The following is a 23,662-nucleotide window of genomic DNA, read 5'->3' as shown; positions in this document are numbered from 1 at the left end:
GATTGGGCCTTGAACGTGTGGAAGTTAGGAGAATGAGAGGTGGTCTTATTGAAACACACAATAGCCTGAGGGGATTTGACTGACTGGAGACTGGGAGGATGTTTCTTCTTGTGGGGGAAGAGACTAGAACTCGGGGACACGGCTTAAGAATTAGGTGCCTCCCTTTTAAGCTGGAGATGAAGACAATTTTTTTCTGATGAGGGTTGTTATAGTCTGGAATTCTTTTCCCCAGAGATGCTCGCTCTTTGAAACTTTTGTTTTTTTGATGGGAGTCAAGGGATCCCTAAAGTTAGCATTCAGGTGATTAGAAAAGCAAATAAGAAAGCTTAATTTATGAAGAAAAGTTGAAGGTTGGACCTTAAAAATGGTGGAGCTTAGAAGAATGAGGTGTGATAAACCATGAGGGGACTCGATAAGCTGGAGACGGAGGATGTTCCTTCTTGTGGGGGAAACTAGAACTAGTAGGGGATATGTTCAAAAATGAGATCCCTCCCTTTTAAGTTGGGGATGAAGACATTTTTGTTTCTGCAAAGATTTTTATAGTCTGGAATTCTTTTCCCCAGAGATGCTTGGTCTTTGATTTTTTTTCTGTTTAGTTAATAGACCAGGGAATCCAGGGTTATGGGGGGTGGAATTGAGATCTCAACCATGGGGGAGGGGGGCGTGGCACAGTGGTTAGCGCTGCTGCCTTACGGTGCCAGGGACCCGGGTTCCATTCCTGGCTTGGGTCGCAGTCTGGGAGGGGAGTTTGCACGTTTTCCCAGTGTCTGCGTGGGTTTCCTCCAAGTGCTCCGGTTTCCTCCCACAGTCCGAAGGTGGGCTGGTTAGGGTGCATCGGCTATGATAAATTCTCCCTCCGTGTACCCGAACAGGCTGCCGGAGTGTGGCGACCAGAGGACTTTCACAGTAATTTTCTTGCAGTGTTAATGTATCACCGAATGCCGACAGCGCAGAAGGTGGCCGTTCGGCCCATCGGGCCTGCACCGACGACAGTCCCATCCAGGCCCTAGCTCCGTAACCTCTCGCAGTTACTCTGCTGTTCCCCCTGGCACTAAGGTGGATATGCTAAGGAGTCTAACAACACCAGGTTAAAGTCCAACAGGTTTATTTGTCGCAAACGCCACTAGCTTTCGGAGCTGGCTATTCCCTCGTCAGGTGGATGGGAGTTCCTGGCGAGGGAACAGCCAGTTCCAAAAGCTCGTGGTGTTTGCTACAACTAAACCTGTTGGACTTTAGCCTGGTTGGACTGTTGGACTTAACCCTGTTGGACTTTAACCTGGACTTCTTACTGTGTTTACCCCAGTCCAACGCCGGCATCTCCACATCATGACTAAGGTGGATTGGCCATGTTAAATTTCCCCTAACACGCAAATGTTTGGACTGTGGAAGGAAACTGGAGCAGTTGGAGGAAACCCGCGTGAACGAGGGGAGAACGTACGAACTCTGCACAGTGACCCAAGGCCCGAATTGAACTGTGCTAATTACCGTGTCACTGTGCGGCCTTACTTCTGACTAATAAACATTTAACTTTAATCTTATTGAAAGGTGTGGCAGGCTCAAAGGGCCCACTGGTCACCAACAAACAAACAACACACGAGGGGCCCTCTACACAAGGGGCCACGTGGAGAACAGGCGGGACACTTTGCTTGCGTGAGCGACGGGCCCCCCCGCCAATGAGGGTGCAGGGGATGAGGCGGCCCTCCAATCGGGTTTTGAAAGGGCGTGATTTGGTCGGCGGCGTCCAATCAGAGCGAGGGGCTGGGCCAGCGTTGTTTCCGGCGCCAATCAGAGCCAGGGGGTGGGGCCAGCTTTGTTCCCGACGCCAATCAGAGCGAGGGGGCGGGGAAAGCTTTGTTTCCTGTCGACCAATGAGGGGCAGAGGGGGGGTGGGCGTGGCCGGCTCGGCGCGGGCGGCTACTTATAGCGGGCGCCATGTTGTCTTCTTGCGGCGGCGGCGAAGGAGGCGACAAGATGGCGACAAGGCAGCAGGTGTATGACGGACGTGCGGCCAAACGCCAGCGAACCGAAAACGATGCCAACCGAGTAAGAGGAGCCGGTGGCCGGGTACCGGCAAAGGAGGAAAAATATATAAATATGAGGGAGGCGGGAGGAAGGGTTCGGGGCGGCGACATCAACGGCATTGTGCCGCCGCCGCCATTTTGGGGCCTGGCGTCGGCCGGGCCTCGGGGATGGGTTAGGGGACAAGCCGGCTTGACTTTTCTCCGGCTGGTGAAGGCGGTGTTTGTATCCGGCTGCCGCCGCCTCGCTCAGCCCGCGGCCCTCGCCCCAACCGCCCTTTGTGTCTTCCTTTGACCGAAGGAGCGGCGGTTTCCCCCCCGCTATCCGCCCCCCTGTCCCCGCCTAAATCCGCCTGGCTGAGACCCGGGCGGGCTTTCCGACACACACTCTCCCCTGTGAGACTTTGGGGCGGGGGGGTGTTTTGTCTGTGAGGGCGGCGGCTGGGACACCCACATGGGAAAGGCTGTGTGGGTGGGGGGAGAATAGGACTTTGTTCATATGTCAGTACAGGCTCGATGGGCTGAATGGCCTCCTCCTGCCCCGTAAGAGGTCTGTGATTCTCTCTTAACATCTCTTTCCACCACGTTTCCATGCCCAGTGAATTAGCTGTTATCGTGTTGGGGAAGTTTGCAGAGCAAGATCCCACGAACTGCCATTGTTGATGACCACACAGTCTGTCTGTTGCGATGTTGTTTGAGGCATCAATAGTGGCCGGGACCTGTTGTTCTTTTTTTCAAGATGTGCCCTGGGATCTTTTACATTTTTAAATTTATTCTTAGTTGGTATGGGTGTAACTGCCCGCATTTATTGCCCCGTCCCTAGTCGCCTTTGAGAAGGTGAGCTGCAGCGTGGTAGAAATCCTACAGTGCAGAAAGAGGCCATTTGGCCCATCGGGTCTGCACCGACCACAATCCCACCCAGGCCCCAGCCCCATATCCCTACATACTTACCCGCTAATCCCTCTATCCTACGCATCTCAGGACACTAAGGAGCAATTTTTAGCATAGCCAGTCCAACCTAATCCGCACATCTTTGGACTGTGGGAGGAAACCGGAGCACCCGGAGGAAACCCACACAGACATGGGGAGAACGTGCAGACTCCGCGCAGACAGTGACCCAAGCTGGGAATCGAACTCAGGTCCCTGGAACTGTGAAGCAGCAGTGCTAACCACTGTGCTACCGTGCCGCCTTGGTGACTAATGCTGCTTCCTCCCCATCCACCCCCTGCCACCAGCAACATTGCCTCTAAGCTTTGCCAAAGGACTGCCACCCAGACCTGTGGTTAACAAATCCAATACAAAAAGATCACCTTTCAATTGCACTAAGTAATGCTCTATCATGGTGGTACAGTGGTGTGGACTGCTGCCTCACCGCGCCAGGGACCTGGCTTTGATTCCCGTCTTGGGTGACTGTGCAGAGTCTGCATGTTCTCCCCGTGTCTGCGTGGGTTTCCTCTGGGTGCTCCCGTTTCCTCCCACAGTCAGAAAGACGTGCCGGTTAGGTGCATTGACCGTGCTAAATTCTCCCTCAGTGTACCGAACAGGCGTCTGAGTGTGGCGACTAGGGGATTTTCACAGTCACTTCATTGCAGTGTTAATGCAAGCCTACTTGTGACACTAATAAATAAACTTTAAAGCAGGCAGATGCAGGCTCTTAATGTCTCATTGGAAAGATGGAACATCCAACAATGCAACACTCCCTCCGAATACCCGTCTAAATTGCTGTGCTCCACCTCAGTGGCACCCCTCTGCCCTTTCAAGCACTCTGTCATAGAATTCCTACAGTACAGAAGGAGGCCTGTATTGACAACAACCCTATCCCTGTGCATCCCGTGTATTTACCCTCCTAAACCCCCGAGGCTAAAGAGCAAGTTAACGTGGCCAATTGACCTAACCCACAAGTCTTGGGACTGTGGGAGGAAACTGGAACACCCGAAGGAAACCCACGCACACATGGGGAGAATATGCAAACTCCACACAGTCATCTGAGACTGGAGTTGAACCCGGGTCCCTGGTGCTGAGGCAGCAGTGCCACTGTGCCACCATGCAGGCAATGCTCTGGTTTTGATCTGACCTAACCAGAGCTTTATACAGGTTCAGCTGTGGGAAGAAACCCACACAGACACTGATAGAACATGTAAACGCCACAAGTCACCGGGTTCCTAATGTGAGGTAGCATTGCTAACCACTGTCACAGTGCTGCCCACTCGTGTTCCTGCGCACTCTGGAACAGACATTAATTATAAAATAACTGAAAATGCTGGAAAAACTAATCAGGTTTGGCACCATCTGTGGCGAGAGAAACATTACGGTCAGTTTGACTTCAGAGCAAGAGGAATTTGGTGGCTATTTTGCTGTAAGAGGGGTGAAGCAAAATAGGTGGGGTAGAGGGACAGATGTCATGGGTACAAGACAAAGTGTGTGTTAATGGGGGCGTGTTGAGAGGTATTGCTAGAGTGGATTCTCAGAGGCTTTTACCCAGGGCTGAAATGGTTGCCACAAGAGGTCACAGGTTTAGGGTGCTGGGGAGTAGGTACAGAGGAGATGTTAGGGATAATTTTTTCATTCAGAGGGTGGTGGGTGTGTGGAATCGGCTGCTGGTAGTGGTGGTGGAGGTGGATTCGATATGGTCTTTTAAGAGACTTTTGGATAAGTTCATGGAAGTTAGTAAGATAGAGGGTTTATAGGTAAGCCTAGTAGGTAGGGACCTGTTCGGCGCAACTTGTGGGCCGAAGGGCCTGTTTGTGCTGTAGCTTTTCTATGTTCTAAAGGTGACAAAAGTAGGATAGCAACGCGTTGATAGCAGAACGCTGGTCGACATTTCGTGAAAGCAAAAATGAAGAGGATGGCCCTGTTTGGAGAAAATTGGGACATAAAATTGGATTTGACTTAGGGGATCAAGATGGAAGGGAATTGCCATTAATTTTATATTGCCTCTCCCAATCCTTTCTGCCAAAATGCTTTGCTCTCAACTTTGTATTAAATTCCATCTGTACACCTATTTTGCTGGCCTATGTCCTGTTGCACTTGATTGCTTTCTCTGTGCTGCAATACTTGGCTAATACAAAATGAGATGGAGACAAACTTTCCCTTTGCCGTTTACCCTGTTTGGGGAGTTTATAATGGCTTACTACTTGTTTATTTTCCCAAAAAGAGTGTCTGTGCTCCAAAATTTTAATTTTGGCCAAATGTCCAAGCCCATTAAACCAATAAGTATCTAAGGGACTTAATACAATTGCTCAATTGTAGATTTGTTGAATGTAGCACAATAGCAAATGGTCACATAATTTAGAATATTTTCCTGTTGGGTGAGTCCTTGGCAGGATGACCAACCCTTGCTGAGAAAATTAAGGGAATCTTTGGCATGGGAGGTCAATTAGGGAAGTGTAGCTGTGTTGTGTGAGCAGAATAATTCTGTTAAATTAGGGACAGTAGGTCACTCTGGTCTTTAGATGAATTCTAATCTTAAAAATAAGTTTTTTTTAAAAGAAAACAAACAGAATTTTCTGTTTGGATAAAAATGCTGCTTAATTTATGCTGTGGTGGCACTGCTGCCAAAGCTCTCCATGTCTTTTTGTTAGCCTTATGTCTTACCTCTGGACTTAATTCTTCTTGGGCCATCTTCCAGACTAAACTTGGGTTCATCCGCAGCATGTTCCTCGCACCAAGTCCTGATTACCCATCAACCCTGACTTGCAATGGCACACCCTTGTTTTTGAATCTCGGCCTTGCCCCTCCTCGTATCTAACCTCTTAATTCTAAAACCATACACAACATCTAAAGTCCTTTAGTGCCTTGCATTTCCTGACTTCACTAGCTGCACCATTGGAGGCTATGCATTCAGCTGCCAAGGCCCTAAACTCAGCTCAAAACTCTGACTTCCATCCTTTTTTTAACATGGTGCCTGAGCTCTGTCTTTGAAGCTTTCAATCATCGTTCTGTGCAATAAACATATTGCTGGTGAGCTGTGGTAGCACTGTGTTATCTACCGGCTGCATTGCAGCAACTTCCCACCGGTGCTCTTTTGAACGTACCTTCTAAACATGTGACCTCTACCCCATGAAGGACAAAGGTAGCAGGCAAATGAATCAACGTCATCCCTGCCCCACCCAAGGGTAATTACCACGGCCAATAAAACCTAGTGAGATGACAGTTGAGACTGTAGTATCTAGATTCCCAAAGATAATCTCTCAAACAACGCAACTCTATTTGGTCTTGAAACTATGCGGTAATGTTTGGAATGTGATAGAATCTCAGTTTTGGAGCATGAAGCCAATAAGCTGAACAAGCTGATGCTTGGTTTCTGGCTGTTTTATTATACTGTGAACCACTTTCCTCGCTTGTTTATTTATTGCAACCGATCTGTTGACTAGCACTTTTTTTTTGTGGCATTTATTAGCTAAAAATATTTTCTTTTGAGACGTTCTGCTTCTTTCTTCCTGAAATAAAACCATTGTGCTGATTTGCTTAACTTGGGCAAGCAAACTCGTTTCAATCTTTCCTGATGTCTGGGAAATTTTGCAGGAGCAACTGTAGAGGCAATACTGTCCTGTTTCCCAGCCAGACTATATTTCTGTTGGATTTGGATCCATAATGGTTCCGGCCTGTTGAATAGTTACATTTGTTTGCTTGGACAGCTTGCAATTGCATATGCTGGAACCACTGGTCTTTTCACTTTTTAGTTTCATCTGGTAGTCTTCTCGTTTTAGTTTCATTTCCTCAAATGTTAAACTAATTGTACACCTGACTTGTATGTTCCATAATCAGTCTGGCAACTGTGACTAGCTATCCTCAAGCTAGTTAAAATTCTTCTACCACCTCCTTCATAACTTGCAGTGTAGGAGGCCATTCAACCCATCACCCCATACTAGTCCCACTTTCTTGTCGTTTTTCCATAATCCTGCACTTATCTTGCAATTAAAATCTCTCATCCTTCGAACAATTGTGCATATCAGTCTGAATTGAGACTACAACTGTCACCAACCGTATATTTAGGTGGTTGCTCTGGCCTAGAATCTGAAATGAACCAATCGAACTGTCCATAAACTGCATGATTAATGCAGAATTTTTTGTTTTTAATTGCACAATTTCTAATAGATTGTAGGCTCTCTAATTTGTGGGTTGCCTGCTTTTCATACAGGTGCTGGAATTGCCTTTTTGTGTGTGGTTATTTAACCATATTGCTAGCACTAAAGAGAGCAGACAGAAGACCCAAGGGCACCGGTATTACTGGGTATCATTCTGAATTAGGAAAAAGATCACAGCAAAATATATCTGGGAAACAAATAAATGCATAGAAAAGCTCATTTCACTTTTAGCAAGTTTTGAATGTAAGTTTGCAATACTATTGGGAGATGGGGAAGTATGCACTACCTAAATGCCTGCTTGTACTAAAGTCACATTTCCTTTACAGCAACAGGATGGCAGCTATCTTGAAGATCCTCACAAACCATCCCCATCCCCTGTGGTACATGTCAGAGGACTGTCAGATGGAGTGATGGAGGCAGATCTCGTAGAGGCACTGCAGGAGTTTGGTGCGATCAGGTAAGCTGGTCTTGAGTTGAGACAGGGCAGCAGTTGGCCTGATAGATTTGCAGCTGATCACTTTCCCTTTGGGCTAATTTGAAATGGATGGTGTGTATTCCACGAGCAGCAAGAAGCTCTAACTGTATGTATCAGTGAAGCACAAAAAATGATTGATAGACAGCCTAAGAGATCTGGGAAACTTTAAAATCACACTTCTCTTGTCAGTAATGACACTAATCTATTTTCCTGAATGGTCTTCCTGATGTACATCTGCTACCTCAAATTTATAAGTAGAATTGACATTCTGCTTACTAATGTGAATGTAGTCAGATAACAATTGAGTTTTAAAGTTTTATTTATTAGTGTCACAAGTAGGCTTGCGTTAACACTGCAATGAAGTTACTGTGAAAATCCCCTAGTTGCCACACTCGGGTGCCTGCTCGGGTACACTGGGGGAGAAGTTAGCACGGCCAATGCACCTAACCAGCATGTCTTTCGGACCGTGGGAGGAAACCAGAGCACCCGGAGGAAACCCACGTAGACTCGGGGCGACCATGCAGACTCCGCACAGTGTGAACCAAACCCGGGTCCCTGGTGCTGTGAGGCAGCAGTGCTAATCACTGTGCCACCGTGATTCTCGAAAGTCAAGTAGAGCATTACTTAGTCCAATTAAAAGGTGATCTTTTTGTACCCGTTTGTAGATTGTGGGAGTCACTGACAGTGCCAGTACTTTATTGTCCATACTTAACTATCCTGAAAGAGTTGGTGAGCTGCTGCCTTGTAGTACTCTTGGAGAATTCCATATTTCTCACCAACTGATAATTGAAAGATGGAGATGCATTTCCCTGTTAGAATGGGTTGTAACTTGAAGGGGTACTTGCAGTCAGTGTTCTCATCCTAGGTGGTAGAGATTGTGGGAGGTGCTGCTGAAGCCTGGGCGATTTTTGCAGTTCTTGTAGCTAGTATTATGTTCAATTCTGGGTGACGCACTTTAGAAAGGATGTGAGGGCACTGCAGAGAGTGCAGGAAAGACTCACAAGATGATTCCTGGGATGAGGAATTTCAGTTATGCTGATAGATTGGAGAAGTTGGGAGAAAGACGTCAAGGTATTCAAAATCATGAAGGGTCTGGACAAAGTAGATAGCAGACTGTGGGAGAAACTGTTCCCACTGGTGAGATCAAGAATGTGAGCACAGATTTTTAAAGTTGTTGGTGGTACGAGAAACTTTTTTTTGCACAGATGGTTAGGGTCTTCCTGAGTGTGGTAGAGAAAGATTTCATTGAAGCATTCAAAAGGAGAATGGAACTAGATGAGTTCATTTGGAGAGCTGGTGCAGACATGATGGGGCCAAATGGCCTCCTGGTGTCTATACTGCAGACATGGTGAGTTGATGGTGTAGGGAGTGAATGTTTCAGGTGATGGGTGGTGTGTCAATCAAGCTGGCTGCTTTCTTGTTGAAGTTGCATCCATTGAGGCAGGTAGAGAGTATCTAATCACACTCCTGACTTGTACACGATGAAAAAGCTTTGGGAAGTTGGCAGGTGGGTCACTTACAAAACAGCAAACCTCTGATTGCTCTTTTAGTGACAGTAGTTGTGACTGGTCTTGTTAAGTTTCTTGTCAGTGGTAACTTCAGGATGTTTGAGATTTGGCAATTGGTGACACTAAACAAAACAGTGTAGAAATGGTTGACATTTTTAGTATCTCTCTTGACAGGGGAAGCATCTCTCTTTGTGCTTTAAGTTTTCTGTTTTAGGTATGCCTTTAGTGACTGTGATCTGTGACCTTCACTTTCATATTAAATTGCAGCAGTGAGCAGTGTGGTAAACTCCATTTCTTTAAAACCAAGTGTTTAAAATTGCAGGGAAATATGATTGGACAGAAATTGCTTGCTGCACAATACAAATCTTGGTGTTGTGTTTAACTAAATATTTGGAGCATTGCTTATTCACTAATATGTTCTCCTTTAATTTTTTTTACTGTCACAAGTTGTTTCCTGTTCCTTGGACAGCATATTTGGTATTCAGACTTAGAAGCTGGTTACGTGGTTAAATTTTGAGAAATGATATAGGAACTGAGGTTGCAGGTCTAGCGTTCAAATTTGTTGATCTGGAGTGGAGCATTTGCTTAAGTTGCTCTTTGTCCTATATATTTTGGACACCTGCAATGGGTTATCTGCAAAATGGTAGAAAAATATAAGGTATAATATAAATATACGGTATATGACAGCATTTTGTTGCAGATTTTGGCAAGTGTTGCCATTACTTGGGTGAATACTAGCCACTAAGTTGGCTCTAATGTTTGCTGAGATTGTTCAGTGATCATGCTGCTGTAAACTTTGGCTCTGCTTCCATCTTAGGCTTGCATAGCTCATGGCTTAAAGCTGAAATAAAGAGGTTAAACTAATGCTGAGCTTTGGCACTTTTGCAAAGTGCTCATTGTTCAAAATGCACACGCAACGCTCAGCGGACTACATTCACATGTATAAAAAGCTGACTGATTATATTTGGATTTCCAGCTATGTTGTGATGATGCCCAAGAAGCGGCAGGCGTTGGTGGAGTTTGAGGACCTGAACGGTGCTTGTGCCTGTGTGAACTTTGCGGTTGAAAGCCAGATCTACGTGGGTGCTCAACCTGCCTTTGTGAACTACTCCACTAGTCAGAAAATTTCCAGGCCTGGTGATTCTGATGATTCCAGAAATGTGAACAACATTCTGCTTTTCACCGTGATGAATCCCATCTATCCAATTACAACGGTGAGTTATTTGTGTGCGTACAGATTATAAACTGAGTGAAATCTTTGTGCCCCAGAACTCACTCACTAATGCATGTACAAATTAGGAGCTGGTGTAGGCCATTTGGCCCCTCAAACCTGCACTGCCATTTGGTAAGACCATGGCTGATCTGATTGTAGCTTCTACTTCCTGTCTACCCATTTATAATGTGGAGATGTCGGCGTTGGACTGGGGTAAACTTACTGTGTTTACCCATTTATAACCTGAGATTCTTGATTGAGAAGAGAGGCATAACTCTGGCTTTAAAAAATGCACTGATCCTTAAGTGTTGTGTATTTTAGTCTGATCTAAATCATAATTGGGAGTATATCATGGAGGAAGCGGCTGGTGGTTTGCCCCAGCATCATTGTTTTTGTCCCCTTGTCCACTCAGGCGGGGGGGGCTGATTTGAGTGAATGCACACTTCAACTCATTGACAATCTTTTTATTTTTCAGGATGTTTTATACACTATTTGCAATCCATGTGGACCTGTGCAAAGGATCGTAATATTTAGGAAGAATGGAGTCCAAGCGATGGTGGAATATCCTTCTTAGTGCCAACATTGAGCACCTGAGTGAATATATAGAATAATGTGAAAGATGTTTGCTGTTCCAACTCTTTTTTTTTGATGTGGACAAATTATTAATGGGCTCTTTGCGTTTTGACCCGGGCAGCACGGTGATTAGCACTGCTGCCTCACAGCTCCAGGGACCCGGGTTCAATTTCAGCCTTGGGTGACTCTTCTTGAGTTTGCACCTTCTCATCGTCTGTGTGTGTTTCCTCTGGGTGCTCCAGTTCTCTCTCTCTCTCTCTCTCTCTCTCTCCTCCCCACCCACACACTCCAAAGATGTGCAGGTTAGGTGGATTAGCCATGCTCAATTGTCAGTGGAAATAGCAGGGTATTTACGTGGGGTTACGGGGATAGGGCCTGGGTGGGATTATTGTTGGTGCAGCCTCAATGGGCTGAATTGCCTCCTTCTGCACTGTAGGAATTCTATGATTCTTTGGCGCACTTGTATGTTAGGATGTGCTGCATGTAATGCAGTGAGTTGAGGAATGGATGTAGGGAGTGGGAGGTTTTGCTGCCTGGCCATTTGTTCTAGTGTTTCTCTCCCCCCCCCCCCCCCTCTATATTCCGATCCTTTTTTTGGGTTAAATAACAGATCCCTGTCTATTGTCAGTCTACTTATCCAATATCCCAGTCTTCAATGCTTTTCAGCCGAGATCAAAACTGTTGCCCTCTTCCCCCACACGCATTTTGACCCACTGTCTTAGTATCCTGTTTCATCCACTCCTGGCATGTGAGTTTTGACTGACTGTGGGCCCCACACTTTGAAATTCCATCCTTGATCTCCTTGCACCCCATGCTGCTTTTTTTTGAAACCATTTTATGAAGGCCAACCTTTCCTAACCAAACGTTTGCATCACTCCTTTGGCTCTGAAGCACTTGGGATATTTTACAAAGCAAGCTGCCATTGTTGGAACTCCCATTTCTTTCCATGGTACAACCATTCTACGATCATAAGGGTTGACCACTTGTAGGAGTAAAAAAGATTAGCCTCTGTTTGGTAACACCCCTTGGAACATAGTGTTCAATTCTGGTCGCCACGCTACCAGAAGAATGTGGAGGCTTTGGAGAGGGTACAGAAAGGATTTAACAGGATGTTGCCTGGTACGGAGGGCATTAGCTATGAGGAGAGGTTGGAGAAACTTGGTTTGTTCTCACAGGAACGACGGAGGTTGAGGGGTGACCTGAGAGAAGTCTACAGGATTATGAGGGGCATGGGCAGAGTGGATAGTCAGAAGCTTTTTCCCAGGGTGGAAGAGTCAATTAATAGGGGGCACAGGTTTAAGGTGTGAGGGGCAAGGTTTAAAGGAGATGTACGAGGTAAGTTTTTTTTTTTACAGAGGGTGGTGGGTGGGTGCGTGGAACTCACTGCCAGGGGAGGTAGTGGAAGCAGATATGATAGTGAGTTTTAAAGGGGTTCTGGACAAATACATGAATAGGATGGGAATAGAGGGATATGGTCCCTGGAAGGGTAGGTGGTTTTAGTTCAGTCGGGCAGCATGGACGGTGCAGGTTTGGAGGGCCGAAGGGCCTATTCCTGTGCTGTAATTTTCTTTGTTCTCTCACTAATTGGTCGGCAACTTGTATATTTGCCTTAATGTCTGGCACGTTTGACTCAGTACAGAGTGCACAGAGAGCGAAAGCATCTCTCAATGGAGCAGACATTTATTCTGGATGTTGTACTTTGAAGATTGAGTATGCAAAAGTAAGTTGCTTGTTTGCTTGCTAAATTCAACATACTGACTAATGAGGAGCGCTGAAGAAAATTATAGTTATGTTGAGACTGGAATTGAATTATGGGCTGAAAATATCTCCAATCTTAAGTGATTGTGTAGCCACATTGCTATTCCTCTAAATATAATGCCATGTTTAGAGCTTTAAGACACTGCTTAGTGTTTTGAGAAAGCAAGATTAGGATTATATGTCTGTACTGTATGCTAGTATTAGTACTTATTTTCAGTTTGCTGTGGTGTTTATCGGCAGTATGTACACAGAGGCTCCACATTGACTTGATGTTGCGTAGGAATACTAGGATTTGGGCTGAGTCGTGGTTGTTGAGCTGTAAGTTAGATGTTCACTTGATCTATTTATTGATATAATTTGAATTCCGCTTTCTCTAGCCTACTCGTTTGAATGTCTTCAAAAATGATCAGGACACTTGGGATTACACCAATCCTACTTTGGGAGGACAAGGTAATACGTTTAGTACATGTAGATTCAGTGTAATGCAAAATTAATTTAATGTGTAGAAATGATACACATTCCCCTTGTTTGCAAATTACATACATCTAATCCCACACCATATTTTACAGTTATAACTTTGGTGCTGTCAGTCAATTAATGAAATTTAGAAAAGCTTCCAGCAACATTGGAATATTGCACCATTGGGATTCTAACAATTGGTTTGCCATACGGTGATGGGCATTTGCTTGGTGTTTAGCTTTCATTTTTTCCAGTGATTTAATGGCTATGGAGGCCTGAGACTAGCTCAGTGGACAAATGTTCTGGCAAGACTGAGTGCATTGTTGGCTAATTTTAATAGTGCATTGGGCTGCTGGCAAATTTTAATTGTGAGTGGGGTAGTTTTGCATTGCACAATGTTTTTATGTTTTTAATCTGATTATATTTCAGCTTTCACATTTAACCATCCAAGTCCGTCTATTTTTTGGCTGGTGGGGGGGGGGGGGGAGAGGAGAGATGAGGCAGAATTTTTGAGTTGGGTGGGGGCTCGGATTTGAAGCAGTGCTGTGAATTCCGGTTTCTTCACCCGCGAATTGCGCTCGAGTTCTTGGTCTGCTTTATCTCCCCATCGGTGCGGCAAGATTATTTACAGCTACGGAAGAAACATATTGCGCATGCTGAACACATGAAATAAAGAGAAATTCTGGCAGCATCTGTGGAGCGAGAGAGAAGAGTTAACAATTCTGAGAGTTTCCTCACCCCTCCAGATGCTGCCAGACCTGCAGAGTATTCCCAGCCTTTTCTGCTAATTCCAGATTATTCACCACATGCTTTTATTCCCAGCGACTGCCTACATTATGACTCCGGAATGGTGTAACTTGTAACCGCTAACTGCTTCTCCTTTGGCCATTGCCAAACCCACAATGCAGCTTCTCTTCTCTGAACAAAATGTAGCTGTGGGGCTGGAGTTAATTGAGATATTGTAAAATTCTGGTTGTGATGCCATTAGCAATCTTTTAAATTCGGCATTGGATAACTAGCATGGTATTAGGGTTTTGACTCGGGCTTCTGAAGCTTGGATTTTTGAAGGACTGACTGCGTTTTGCGCACTCATTGGTTTTACAGTTTTTGTTTAATACTTCACTGGATGATGTTCACTGGTCCAGCTGTTTCTCTACAGCGGAGTGATCACAGATTATTTGATTCGCTGAGGTTCTTACTGGATAGTGTAAACTCTTGTCTCTGCCACTTGTCATGAGGTATTACCTCCTTTATTCCCCATGATTCCATTCGATGCCTCGATCTGCCAAGATCTCTAAATTTGCTGCTTACTCATTTGTTCGTGTCCCATAACATTTACTTTAAATCCTAGATTTCAACTCGAGGCCTTCTCTTTTGTCCATCTCAACTATGTAATCAATTCACAAACTTGCTTCCTGGGTGGATTTAAATATCTTTCAGAAGGAAACAATTGGAAACTTTAGCCTCATCGAATTCCCCAGTGATGTGGCTACTTCCAGGACGTAACCTGTACAATCCTGAGATCTTTTGCATGATTGCAAGGCTTCTGGGTCGGTTGGTGCTGTTGCGAAATTTCACTTTTCAATGTTGCCTCACGGAAATGAGCTGAGATCCGTGAATGCCAAAAGCACCTGAACCTTTCAATGTCCCCGGGGCACAGTAATCTTGTGGGGTTTTGGACCAGAATAGCACACGATGCAGTACTCGAGTCTCAGGCTAACAAATGAATGAGCAATAAATAATGACAGCGTGTCACTGACATCTGAGGAACGAGGATGTAACTGTTGAACAGCAGCATGACCCATATGGCAGTTCTAATTAGAGATCTTGCTATGTCTCAATTTTAATCTGTGCAATTGTATGAAAGGATGATTCCTAATAGAATAGCAAACTCACAACTGCGTGTACAAAGTAATGTTAATCCCGTAAAAGCCTTGACCTCCATCCCGTTTACAATAAAGCTTCCTTTTTCTCCGATCTGCTTTGCAGAAGACATTTTCAGGTGAAATCCAGATTGAGCGTGCAGCTTTTTATCTAGGGTGCTTTGCTCCAGCCTTCTGCTCTCTGCACTGTCGAACTGCATAGTCAGTGTGTTCTGAGCTGGTGCCTCGTTTCACCCAGTGGGATGTGAAGCAGCCAGCATAGTGTTTCCTGTGCGAATATTTAAGTTTCCTGATGAAAATGCAGCTTTAGGTACAACATGCTGGCTGAGTGTGAAGTCTGTTCTAAAAACGTTTCCTGACTTAAAGCTGACTTTCATTGCACTGTGAATGCATTTGCATCTCAAAGCAAAATGTTGCTGGAAGTTTTTACATCTTTTGCACACCCCATAACAAGGTTTGACTTTCCTGGTAATCACCACCTGTGTTTCACTTGGTGTACTGGTGGTGTACATAGTGAATAATGTAATAATACATGTACATAGTATGTACATAGTGAATAATGTAATACTGATTTTCCTCCTTCTGTCAACTGTGCACCTTTTAATATAGAAAAATGCAAGTAAAAATCTGAATTTAGATGGCACTGAAATTTTTCATAAATTTGAAGCAAAACTCTGCTGGCTGCAGAGAATTGCTAACTTGATTAGTGTGTGTATCCTGCTACATGATATCCTCCACTCCAGGCACTGAGGCATATAGATTTCCTGCAGCCATTTTTCCCCCCTCCGTCCCTACAAATATTGATCCTTTGTCCTTAAGATTAGTGGCCTTTTTCTCGGGTGTGTGTTTTGTCTAAAGTACTCAATTTTGTTTGAGCCTTCCAATAATTCATCAAAATGTCTGGAAACCTTCACCTCCACTCTCCCCAGAGGATAAAATTGTGGACTTAAAATTTTGCTGATTTGGCATTGTCCCTCATCTGTGTACACACATACACACGGTGAAAAATTAATTTTTCTGTGCCTGAAGTTGTCACGAAGCTTCAATGCTGAGTTGTAAATGGAGTGAGACCATTCCTACTGTGGCTACTCAGTAATCGGGTGATTTTTGGGATGAGGTTTTTAAATTTGTTTACAACTTGGTGTTCAACTATCTTGACTTTTTTTGTAGTTTTATTTTTAAAGCTGAATTGTTTTAACATCTGATTTTTGGATCTACCCGGAACTTGTGTTACTGGCGATAATGCCAATTGCAGAATACTTTTTCACCCTTGTGTAACTACCTGATGTTGAAGCCACCATTTGAGTTGAATTTAGGAGTTTGCCTCAAGGCAAGGTGGTTTCTAAACACTGATCCAACATCGTCCTATAATCACAGTAGCCGCATGCATGCATATACGTAGTCAGATGGGTATGTTCCAGATCAGTGCCACAATGAAATTCATTACTGTGTTGAATAAAGTGGAAAGTCAAACCTGAGATTTTGGCAGCCCAAATGGTGACTGTAAATTGTGACAGCATGTAGTTTTAATGAGCCTTGTATAATTCATGGGGTTCCTTCACTTAATGATCTGATTGTGATTACCAAAGTGCACTATTCACTTATATTGAGCACATTTTAATGCAGATTTGCTGTTATATAATGCCGTTTAAAAATGAGGTGTACATGTGTGACCATTGGGGAAGCCGAATTTAAAATTAACAGGAACTTGAAAGTTTGCAACAAAAAAAAAGCTTTTGTGTGTCAATCTGGGGAGTTGAGAGCACGAGCTGATATTTTAAAATATATATATTCAACTGTGGCTATGTGTGCATAACCAAGATAAAGCAAGCTGCAGTTACTCAGTAAATGCTGTGAACTGTGCTAGTGGTCAGTTAATTTTAAACTCTGCTTTTCGCATTATATAACCAAACCATTTGCTGGGTAAGACCACACACAGTGCAGCAGTAATAGGCAGATCTTTCTGGAGAAGCGAGCAGAATTCTTTCCTTTTTTTTATTGAACAAGAACAATACATCGAATGTCATACATTGACCCAAGATTACCCTGCAGCCACAGCGATACGACATGCCATGACTTACATACTGTGAGGCAAACCATCATTTTCCTAGACTTCTGAAGTGAATGTAATGAAAAAAATGAGGCATATTCGCAAGAGATGTAACTGTTTCATTTTCAAGATTTCTTCAGATACAAGTCAAAAACACTGCCTCATGTGAACTGATTTGTCTCAGGGGTTTTCCCTCACTTTGCTTAGAGGAGTTTTCGTCATAAGACAAGTGCATTCATACAGCGCTCTTGAAGTACATGCTGAATTCCTTCCACCAGTCAACCCAACCTGCCGAAACACCAGTTTTCTACATTTCCTACATTTTCAGAGAACATTCAGACATCTGCCATAACCAACTGATACTCGGCAACATGCAACTTCAACAGGAGGGATAAGAGGCACATCAGTGAGGCACATCAGTACAGCCATTTCGCTGCATAAATGATACATTACCAGTGGTACACTACTTCATTTTGGACACCCATGTGGGAGATGTACACAGATCCTTCCCAAGTAAGCCTTGCTACCACAAAGCCCAAGACCAACACATCCAACACTACTTTCAGGAGAACGACATGGAGGAACACTGGGTTTTCATATTCACAACTTTTTACTGAACCATTTGACAGCTGTGAAGAATCTTTTACCTGAACTGTGAACGTGAAATTTGTTGCTAGATGCAATTGTTAGAATCTAGTACTGCCATTGTATAAAATCTCTATTCATTGCTGTAAAACGTGTAATGCAGGGTTGAAGCATATGTTTGGGGCGCCATCTTTCAAAACTGCAATAAGTTGCTGTTGAAGCATTGGGTGGTAAGAAAAAAAATGCAGACATTTTGTGCACATGGACGTTATTCTCTAACTCTGCCTGTAAGTAGACCTTTTTATGCTTGAACCTTTGTGGTAATAGATCTGTTAAGACTACAATGTATAAATGCCAAAGTCTTAAATATGTATCTGTACTGTGGAAACTACTGTAATAACTGTTAATGTACTGACTGCTGATTTTCCTCTTCGATATTTGCACTGTAACTTTTATGATGTAATGTATTTTGGGTGCCGTTGACCACTTGGGAATTGCCTTTAACACTCTCTCTTTGCCCCCCCCTCCCCCCCCCTTGCACTCGCTATTGTAGGAGATCCTAACAAGCGACAGCGCCAGCCAGCCTTGCTTGGAGATCATCCATCTGAGTATGGTGAGAACTAGAGCTGATGGGTGGGGTGGTGTTGTACCTGGCTGACCACACTCTTGATTTCTTTTGAGACTTAAGACTTTTTTTCTCCCCTGTGTTAAATGATTTTTTTGGGGGGGGGTATTTTTTCCATCCACTTTTTTTTAAGGTGATGTGTGCTGGGTGCACATTTGTCTTGACTATTTCACCATATTACCTGCTGCCCGTGACTCTCTCTCCCTTGTTGATTTGGCTAATGAATGTGATCCTCCCTTGTTTTTTGGGTACAATAGCCTTCCAGTGCCATTAGATGGCCACTAAGAGGTGTAAGTTGATTGGCAATGAGTTTGTTTTGGCACCTCCTTTTGTCACCAGGACAGTGGTGTTGCCGGGACCACTGATCAGGGAATCCACTGTGTATGAAATGACTACGCACAGCCCATCCCCTCAATGACTGAAGGATTGGCACTTCTTGTCAGCTGGCGAGCAGTAAGAGGACAGTCATGATAATGCAGAATATCCTCTCCAACCTGTTCTTCCACTGTAGGTTGAGATATTGTGTGGAGTTATCTTTGATTGTGAGTGCTTTCTAAATCTGCTTTGGTTGCCTCCCAAGGAGCCCCACAAGGAGGATACAGTCACTACCCGGATGATGATTACGGCCCACCTGCCCATTATGAGCGCCGAAGGATGGGAGGCCCACCTCCAGTGGGGGGTCCTCACCGAGGCCCACCCAGTCAACGCTACGGGCCTCAGTATGGACCTCCCCCTCCACCGCCACCACCAGAATATGGTCCTCAGGCAGAGAGTCCCGTGCTGATGGTTTATGGATTGGATCCTTCAAGGATGAATTGTGATCGAGTGTTCAACATCTTCTGCTTGTATGGAAATGTGGAAAAGGTAATTGTTTGGGAGTGTAAGGAAGTCTATATTTCTTCCTTGAATTTTCAGACGAGGCCATGTGATGGATAAACGATATTTCTTTTTGAAAAGTGATAATTGCCTGTTGCTGTTTGTCAAGGTGCATATACACCAGTGTGATTTTACCATGGTTAAAGGTGCATATACACCAGTGTGATTTTACCATGGTTAAAGGTGCATATACACCAGTGTGATTTTACCATGGTTAAAGCGGGCAGGATTGACTGTTGTGGTTGACGCGATAGCTTTTTGTATCCTGTGCTCCTTAAGGAATCTTTCCTTGCTTTTTTTTTTAGGTTAAATTCATGAAGAGTAAGCCAGGAGCTGCCATGGTAGAAATGGGAGATGGATTTGCTGTGGATCGAGCCATCAGTCACTTGAATAACACGTACATGTTTGACCAAAAATTAAATGTTTGGTAGGTACCAACTTTTGAAATTTACACTGGGAGTCTGAGCTGTGGAATGATTTCTCCCGATAACTATGCTAATGCTTCGACTGTCCTGTTTTGGGATTTGGCAGAAACTGAGACTGGTATTAATCTTGTTTGGCTAAGAGTCTATTGCATAATATGTTCAGGTGAAAGTGTACAATTTGGGCCTGCCACTGGTTAGGAGTGGGAGGTCCTACTCCGATCCATGTTTAGAGATCTGCTACAGAGTGCTGGGAAAATCGGTTTGCATAACGTGTGTTTACAAGTGTTGTGTGAAGGGGATAGCCGAGCACTAACTGGCGCTGTCAAACCATGGGCTGACCAAGGTGAAATTCCTGCTTCCGTGATCCGGGCAGCTTCCATGTGAAGAGGCTGGAGCTGGATCTAAGTGTGGCTGTTGGGGGCTTTTTAATGCTTCCATCCCAATTCCCAGTAAAGTCTCTGACGACACAGCAGGATGAGGCTATTCAGCCCTTTGAGCCTGCTTCTCCCGTTTATTTTAATCATGGCTGGTCACCCAACTCAGTAATTGTTCCTGCTCTCTCTTCTCTCTCCCTCTTTTTTCACCCCACCACCTCCTTAAATCCTTTGATCCCTTTAGCCCCAAAGAGCTGTATCTAACTCTTTCTTGAAAACATGCAATGTTTTGGTCTCCACTGATGTGTGGTAGTAAATTCCAAAGGCTCGTCACTTAGGGCGAATAAATATCTCTTCCTCCCCCACCTCAGTGCAGAATTATTCACCCGTTTCCTTAGACTGTGACCCCCTGGTTCTGGACTCTCCCCAGCATCAGGAATATCCTTCCTGCATCTATCCTGTCTAGCCCTGTTAGAATTTTTGAGATCCCTATTTATTCTTCTAAGCTCCAACTAATGTAATCCTACAGTACGGAAGGCCATATGGCCCATCGAGCCTGCACCAACAACAATCCCACCCAGGCCCTATCCCCGTAACCCCACATATTTACCCGGCTAATACCCCTGACAAGGAGCAATTTAGCATGGCCAATCAACCTAACCTTTTGAAAATATAGGAAATGGGAGCAGGAGTAGGCCATGCGGCCCTGAATATCCCTTGATTGTGTATAATATTTAGGACATGGAAATATTCAATGGGCCAGACAACATCTGTGGAGAGAAGCTTATTTAATTTGATGACCTTTACCTATTGGGCGAAGTACAATATTGCTGTTATGTGAATGGCAAGTCACCAATGATGGTTAAAGTTGTCAACGGTTGTGTATGGAAAGGGAGATTTTTGGTGGGGGGAGCAGGAGGTAACTGGAGTTAGTTTGGAAATGTTTGTGCTTACTGGTATGTTTTGTTCCTTTGTCAAGTGTGTCCAAACAACAGGCCATCATGGCGGGTCAGTCGTATGAGCTTGAAGATGGCTCTTGCAGTTTTAAGGATTTCTCTGGCTCCAGAAACAACCGCTTCACCACTCCAGAACAAGCCGGCAAGAATCGAATCCAGCACCCAAGCAATGTCCTACATTACTTCAATGCCCCTCCGGAGGTGACCGAGGAAGCCTTCTGTGAGGTACTGAAATGTTTTCAGTAATTGTATTGGGCTGCTTACCTTTGCTCCTGGTTTGGATCTGTTCTCACATTGTACAGGGACAGAAGAGATGAGCTGCCTGCTGTTAAATGTGAAATTGAATAACAGATTGGCATTTGGTGGCTTTGCTTTGACACTGAAATTGACGCTGACAGCAGGACTGTTTTTGCTCTGGTGATGGGCAAAGATCCAGATATGGCAGCAACATTCCTGACTGCAATCCCTCCATCAGAACTGAGGTTATAGAGAGCAGTTGTACAGCCATTGTAACGCTTAAAGTTGTGCTGTTGCTCTATTTGTCCTTGAAGGTAAAGGGGTGTGAATTGGGTACTTAACTTCAACAGGATACCAATAGCTTGTTTTGTTGTTCTTTTAGGTCTGTGATGAGCTGGGCTTGAAGAGACCATCTGCCTTCAAGTTATTCTCTGGAAAGAGTAAGTTCCTGGTTGGCGACCAGCGAGTTTTCTCCTATTGGGAGCTCCGATCAATAGATAGTTTGAGAGAACGTTATAGCAATGAATCTGTTTATAACTGGCCTCTTTCTAGCTAGGTGTCAGGGTCCCACTTAAAATTCCTGGATACTATCTGTCCATGAATAATTCTGGTTAAAGTTTCAGCACAAAAACTTTCTATTTAGTTATGAAGCTTATCTAGTTTCCTCAATGTTTTATCAAATGAGAGTCTACCATTCCATTAGCTCAGTGAAATCTGTGGGATAGTTTATCCTGGTCTTTGGAGAGTTTCCTCCAACTGATTATCTTTGTAATGTACTTCTTTCCCTCACCCAACCTAGTCTGAACAATCTTACAACTATCTGTCTGCTACTCTTGTCATCGCCGCTGGTCTTAGATTACAGCCACTTGGGCACGTTTAATATTTTTGGCCTGTCGGATTTAAATCCGATTTTTTATTGTTGCAGGTGAGAGAAGTTCCTCTGGCTTGATTGAGTGGGACTCGAAGAACGATGCCATGGAGTCACTGTCCCTGCTGAATCACTATCAGATGAAAAATCCAAGTATGTCCCGTTAATGAAATGGTGTTGGGGGGTGAGATTTGTGTTGTACGGTGCCTGTTTTGGAGTCGCTGATGATTCTCTCTTCTCCCCTAGGTGGCCCTTATCCATACACCCTGAAACTCTGCTTCTCTACGGTGCAGCACGCAGCATAAGAACAGAAACCTTCAGACAGTGATCTGCTAGCCATTCTCATTGTGACTGTTGTATTTTGGTATTTTACGCAAAGTTGAATACATGCAGTAACCTTTCATTTGTGCAAAAGGCATGAACCACAGTTTATGACACCTATTCCAGTTTTTTTTTTATTTTGGTAGATTTCAGTTTAACTTTTTGTAATCTGTATTGTAGAAGCGAAATCCCCTTCATTTTTATTGGCTGTGATTTAAACAATGCAGCACTACAATTCAATAAATGATATAAACAGTTTAACTGACACAACTGTCCCCTTTTATTTTATGTCTTTGATGATGCTCCAGATGGGGCCTAAAGATGACTGAGTCGATGGCCTTCACTGTTACAAGAGTACAATATAAAGGGAAAGACTCTTAGTACTGTAGAGGATCAGAAGGACCTTGGGGTCTGGGTCCATAGGACTCTAAAATCGGCCCCGCAGGTGGAGGAGGTGGTTAAGAAGGCGTATGGTGTGCTGGCCTTTATCAATCGAGGGATTGAGTTTAGGAGTCCGGGGACAATGATGCAGCTTTATAAGACCCTCATCAGACCCCACTTGGAGTACTGTGCTCAGTTCTGGTCGCCTCATTACAGGAAGGATGTGGAAAAGATTGAAAGGGTGCAGAGGAGATTTACAAGGATGTTGCCTGGATTGAGTGGCATGCCTTATGAGGATAGGCTGAGGGAGCTCGGTCTTTTCTCCTTGGAGAGACGTGGGAAGAGAGGAGACCTAATAGAGGTGTATAAGATGTTGAGAGGCATAGATCGGGTGGACTCTGAGGCTTTTTCACAGGGTGGAAATGGCTGCTACGAGAGGACACAGGTTTAAGGTGCTGGGGGGTAGGTACAGGGGAAATGTTAGGGGGAAGTTTTTCACAGAGGGTGGTGGGCGAGTGGAATCGGCTGCCGTCAGTGGTGGTGGAGGCAAACTCAATAGGGTCTTTTAAGAGACTCCTGGATGAGTACATGGGACTTAATAGGATGGAGGGTTATAGGTAGGCCTAAAAGGTAGGGATATGTTCGGCACAACTTTTGGGGCCGAAGGGCCTGTTTTGTGCTGATGTTTTTATATGTTTCTAGAACAGAGGATGCTGGAAGATCTCAGCAGGTCTGGCAGCATCTGTTCGGAGAAAGGCAACATTTCACGTCCTTTGACTTTCAGAACTGAAAGGAGGAGATTATAGAAACTGCAACAGTAAGTAGCACCTTCTAAGATCGAAAGACAGATGGTATGAGGAGGAAATGGGTATGGGATATTTTAAAGTTTATTATTGTCACAAGTAGGCTTGCATTAACGCTGCAATGAAGTTACTGTGAAAATCCCCCAGTCGCCACACTCCAGTGCCTGTTCGGGTACACTGAAGAGAA

At 44.5% G+C, this 23,662-nt stretch overlaps 1 protein-coding gene across 1 annotated transcript; it reads left to right on the top strand.

Annotated features, from left to right (window-relative positions):
- The first annotated feature begins 1,908 nt into the window (after positions 1–1,908).
- LOC144511372 (heterogeneous nuclear ribonucleoprotein L-like) lies at positions 1,909–22,561 on the top strand. Its single transcript, XM_078241668.1, has 13 exons — positions 1,909–2,043; positions 7,432–7,562; positions 10,065–10,302; positions 10,777–10,862; positions 12,498–12,594; positions 13,010–13,082; positions 18,163–18,222; positions 18,815–19,098; positions 19,416–19,537; positions 20,889–21,090; positions 21,485–21,542; positions 22,028–22,123; positions 22,217–22,561. The coding sequence occupies exons 1-13, from the start codon at positions 1,933–1,935 to the stop codon at positions 22,273–22,275; spliced, it is 1,617 nt and encodes a 538-aa protein (XP_078097794.1). The 5' UTR covers positions 1,909–1,932; the 3' UTR covers positions 22,276–22,561.
- Positions 22,562–23,662: the final 1,101 nt, after the last annotated feature.

The sequence above is a fragment of the Mustelus asterias genome, chromosome 24 (assembly GCF_964213995.1).
Source record: "Mustelus asterias chromosome 24, sMusAst1.hap1.1, whole genome shotgun sequence".
Taxonomy (NCBI): Eukaryota; Metazoa; Chordata; class Chondrichthyes; order Carcharhiniformes; family Triakidae; genus Mustelus; species Mustelus asterias.
Note: the sequence above shows the minus strand (reverse complement) of the source record. Positions and strands in the feature narration are given on the sequence as shown.

What these genes read in the sequence shown, in the direction of transcription:
- LOC144511372 (XM_078241668.1), top strand. Translation starts at nt 1,933, where the DNA reads ATGTTGTCTTCTTGCGGCGGCGGCGAAGGAGGCGACAAGATGGCGACA. An exon ending in GGAGTCCAAGCGATGGTGGA is followed by an intron (nt 10,863 to 12,497) that starts ATATCCTTCTTA and finishes AATGTCTGGCAC; the next exon opens with GTTTGACTCAGTACAGAGTG. An exon ending in CCGAGGAAGCCTTCTGTGAG is followed by an intron (nt 21,091 to 21,484) that starts GTACTGAAATGT and finishes TTGTTCTTTTAG; the next exon opens with GTCTGTGATGAGCTGGGCTT.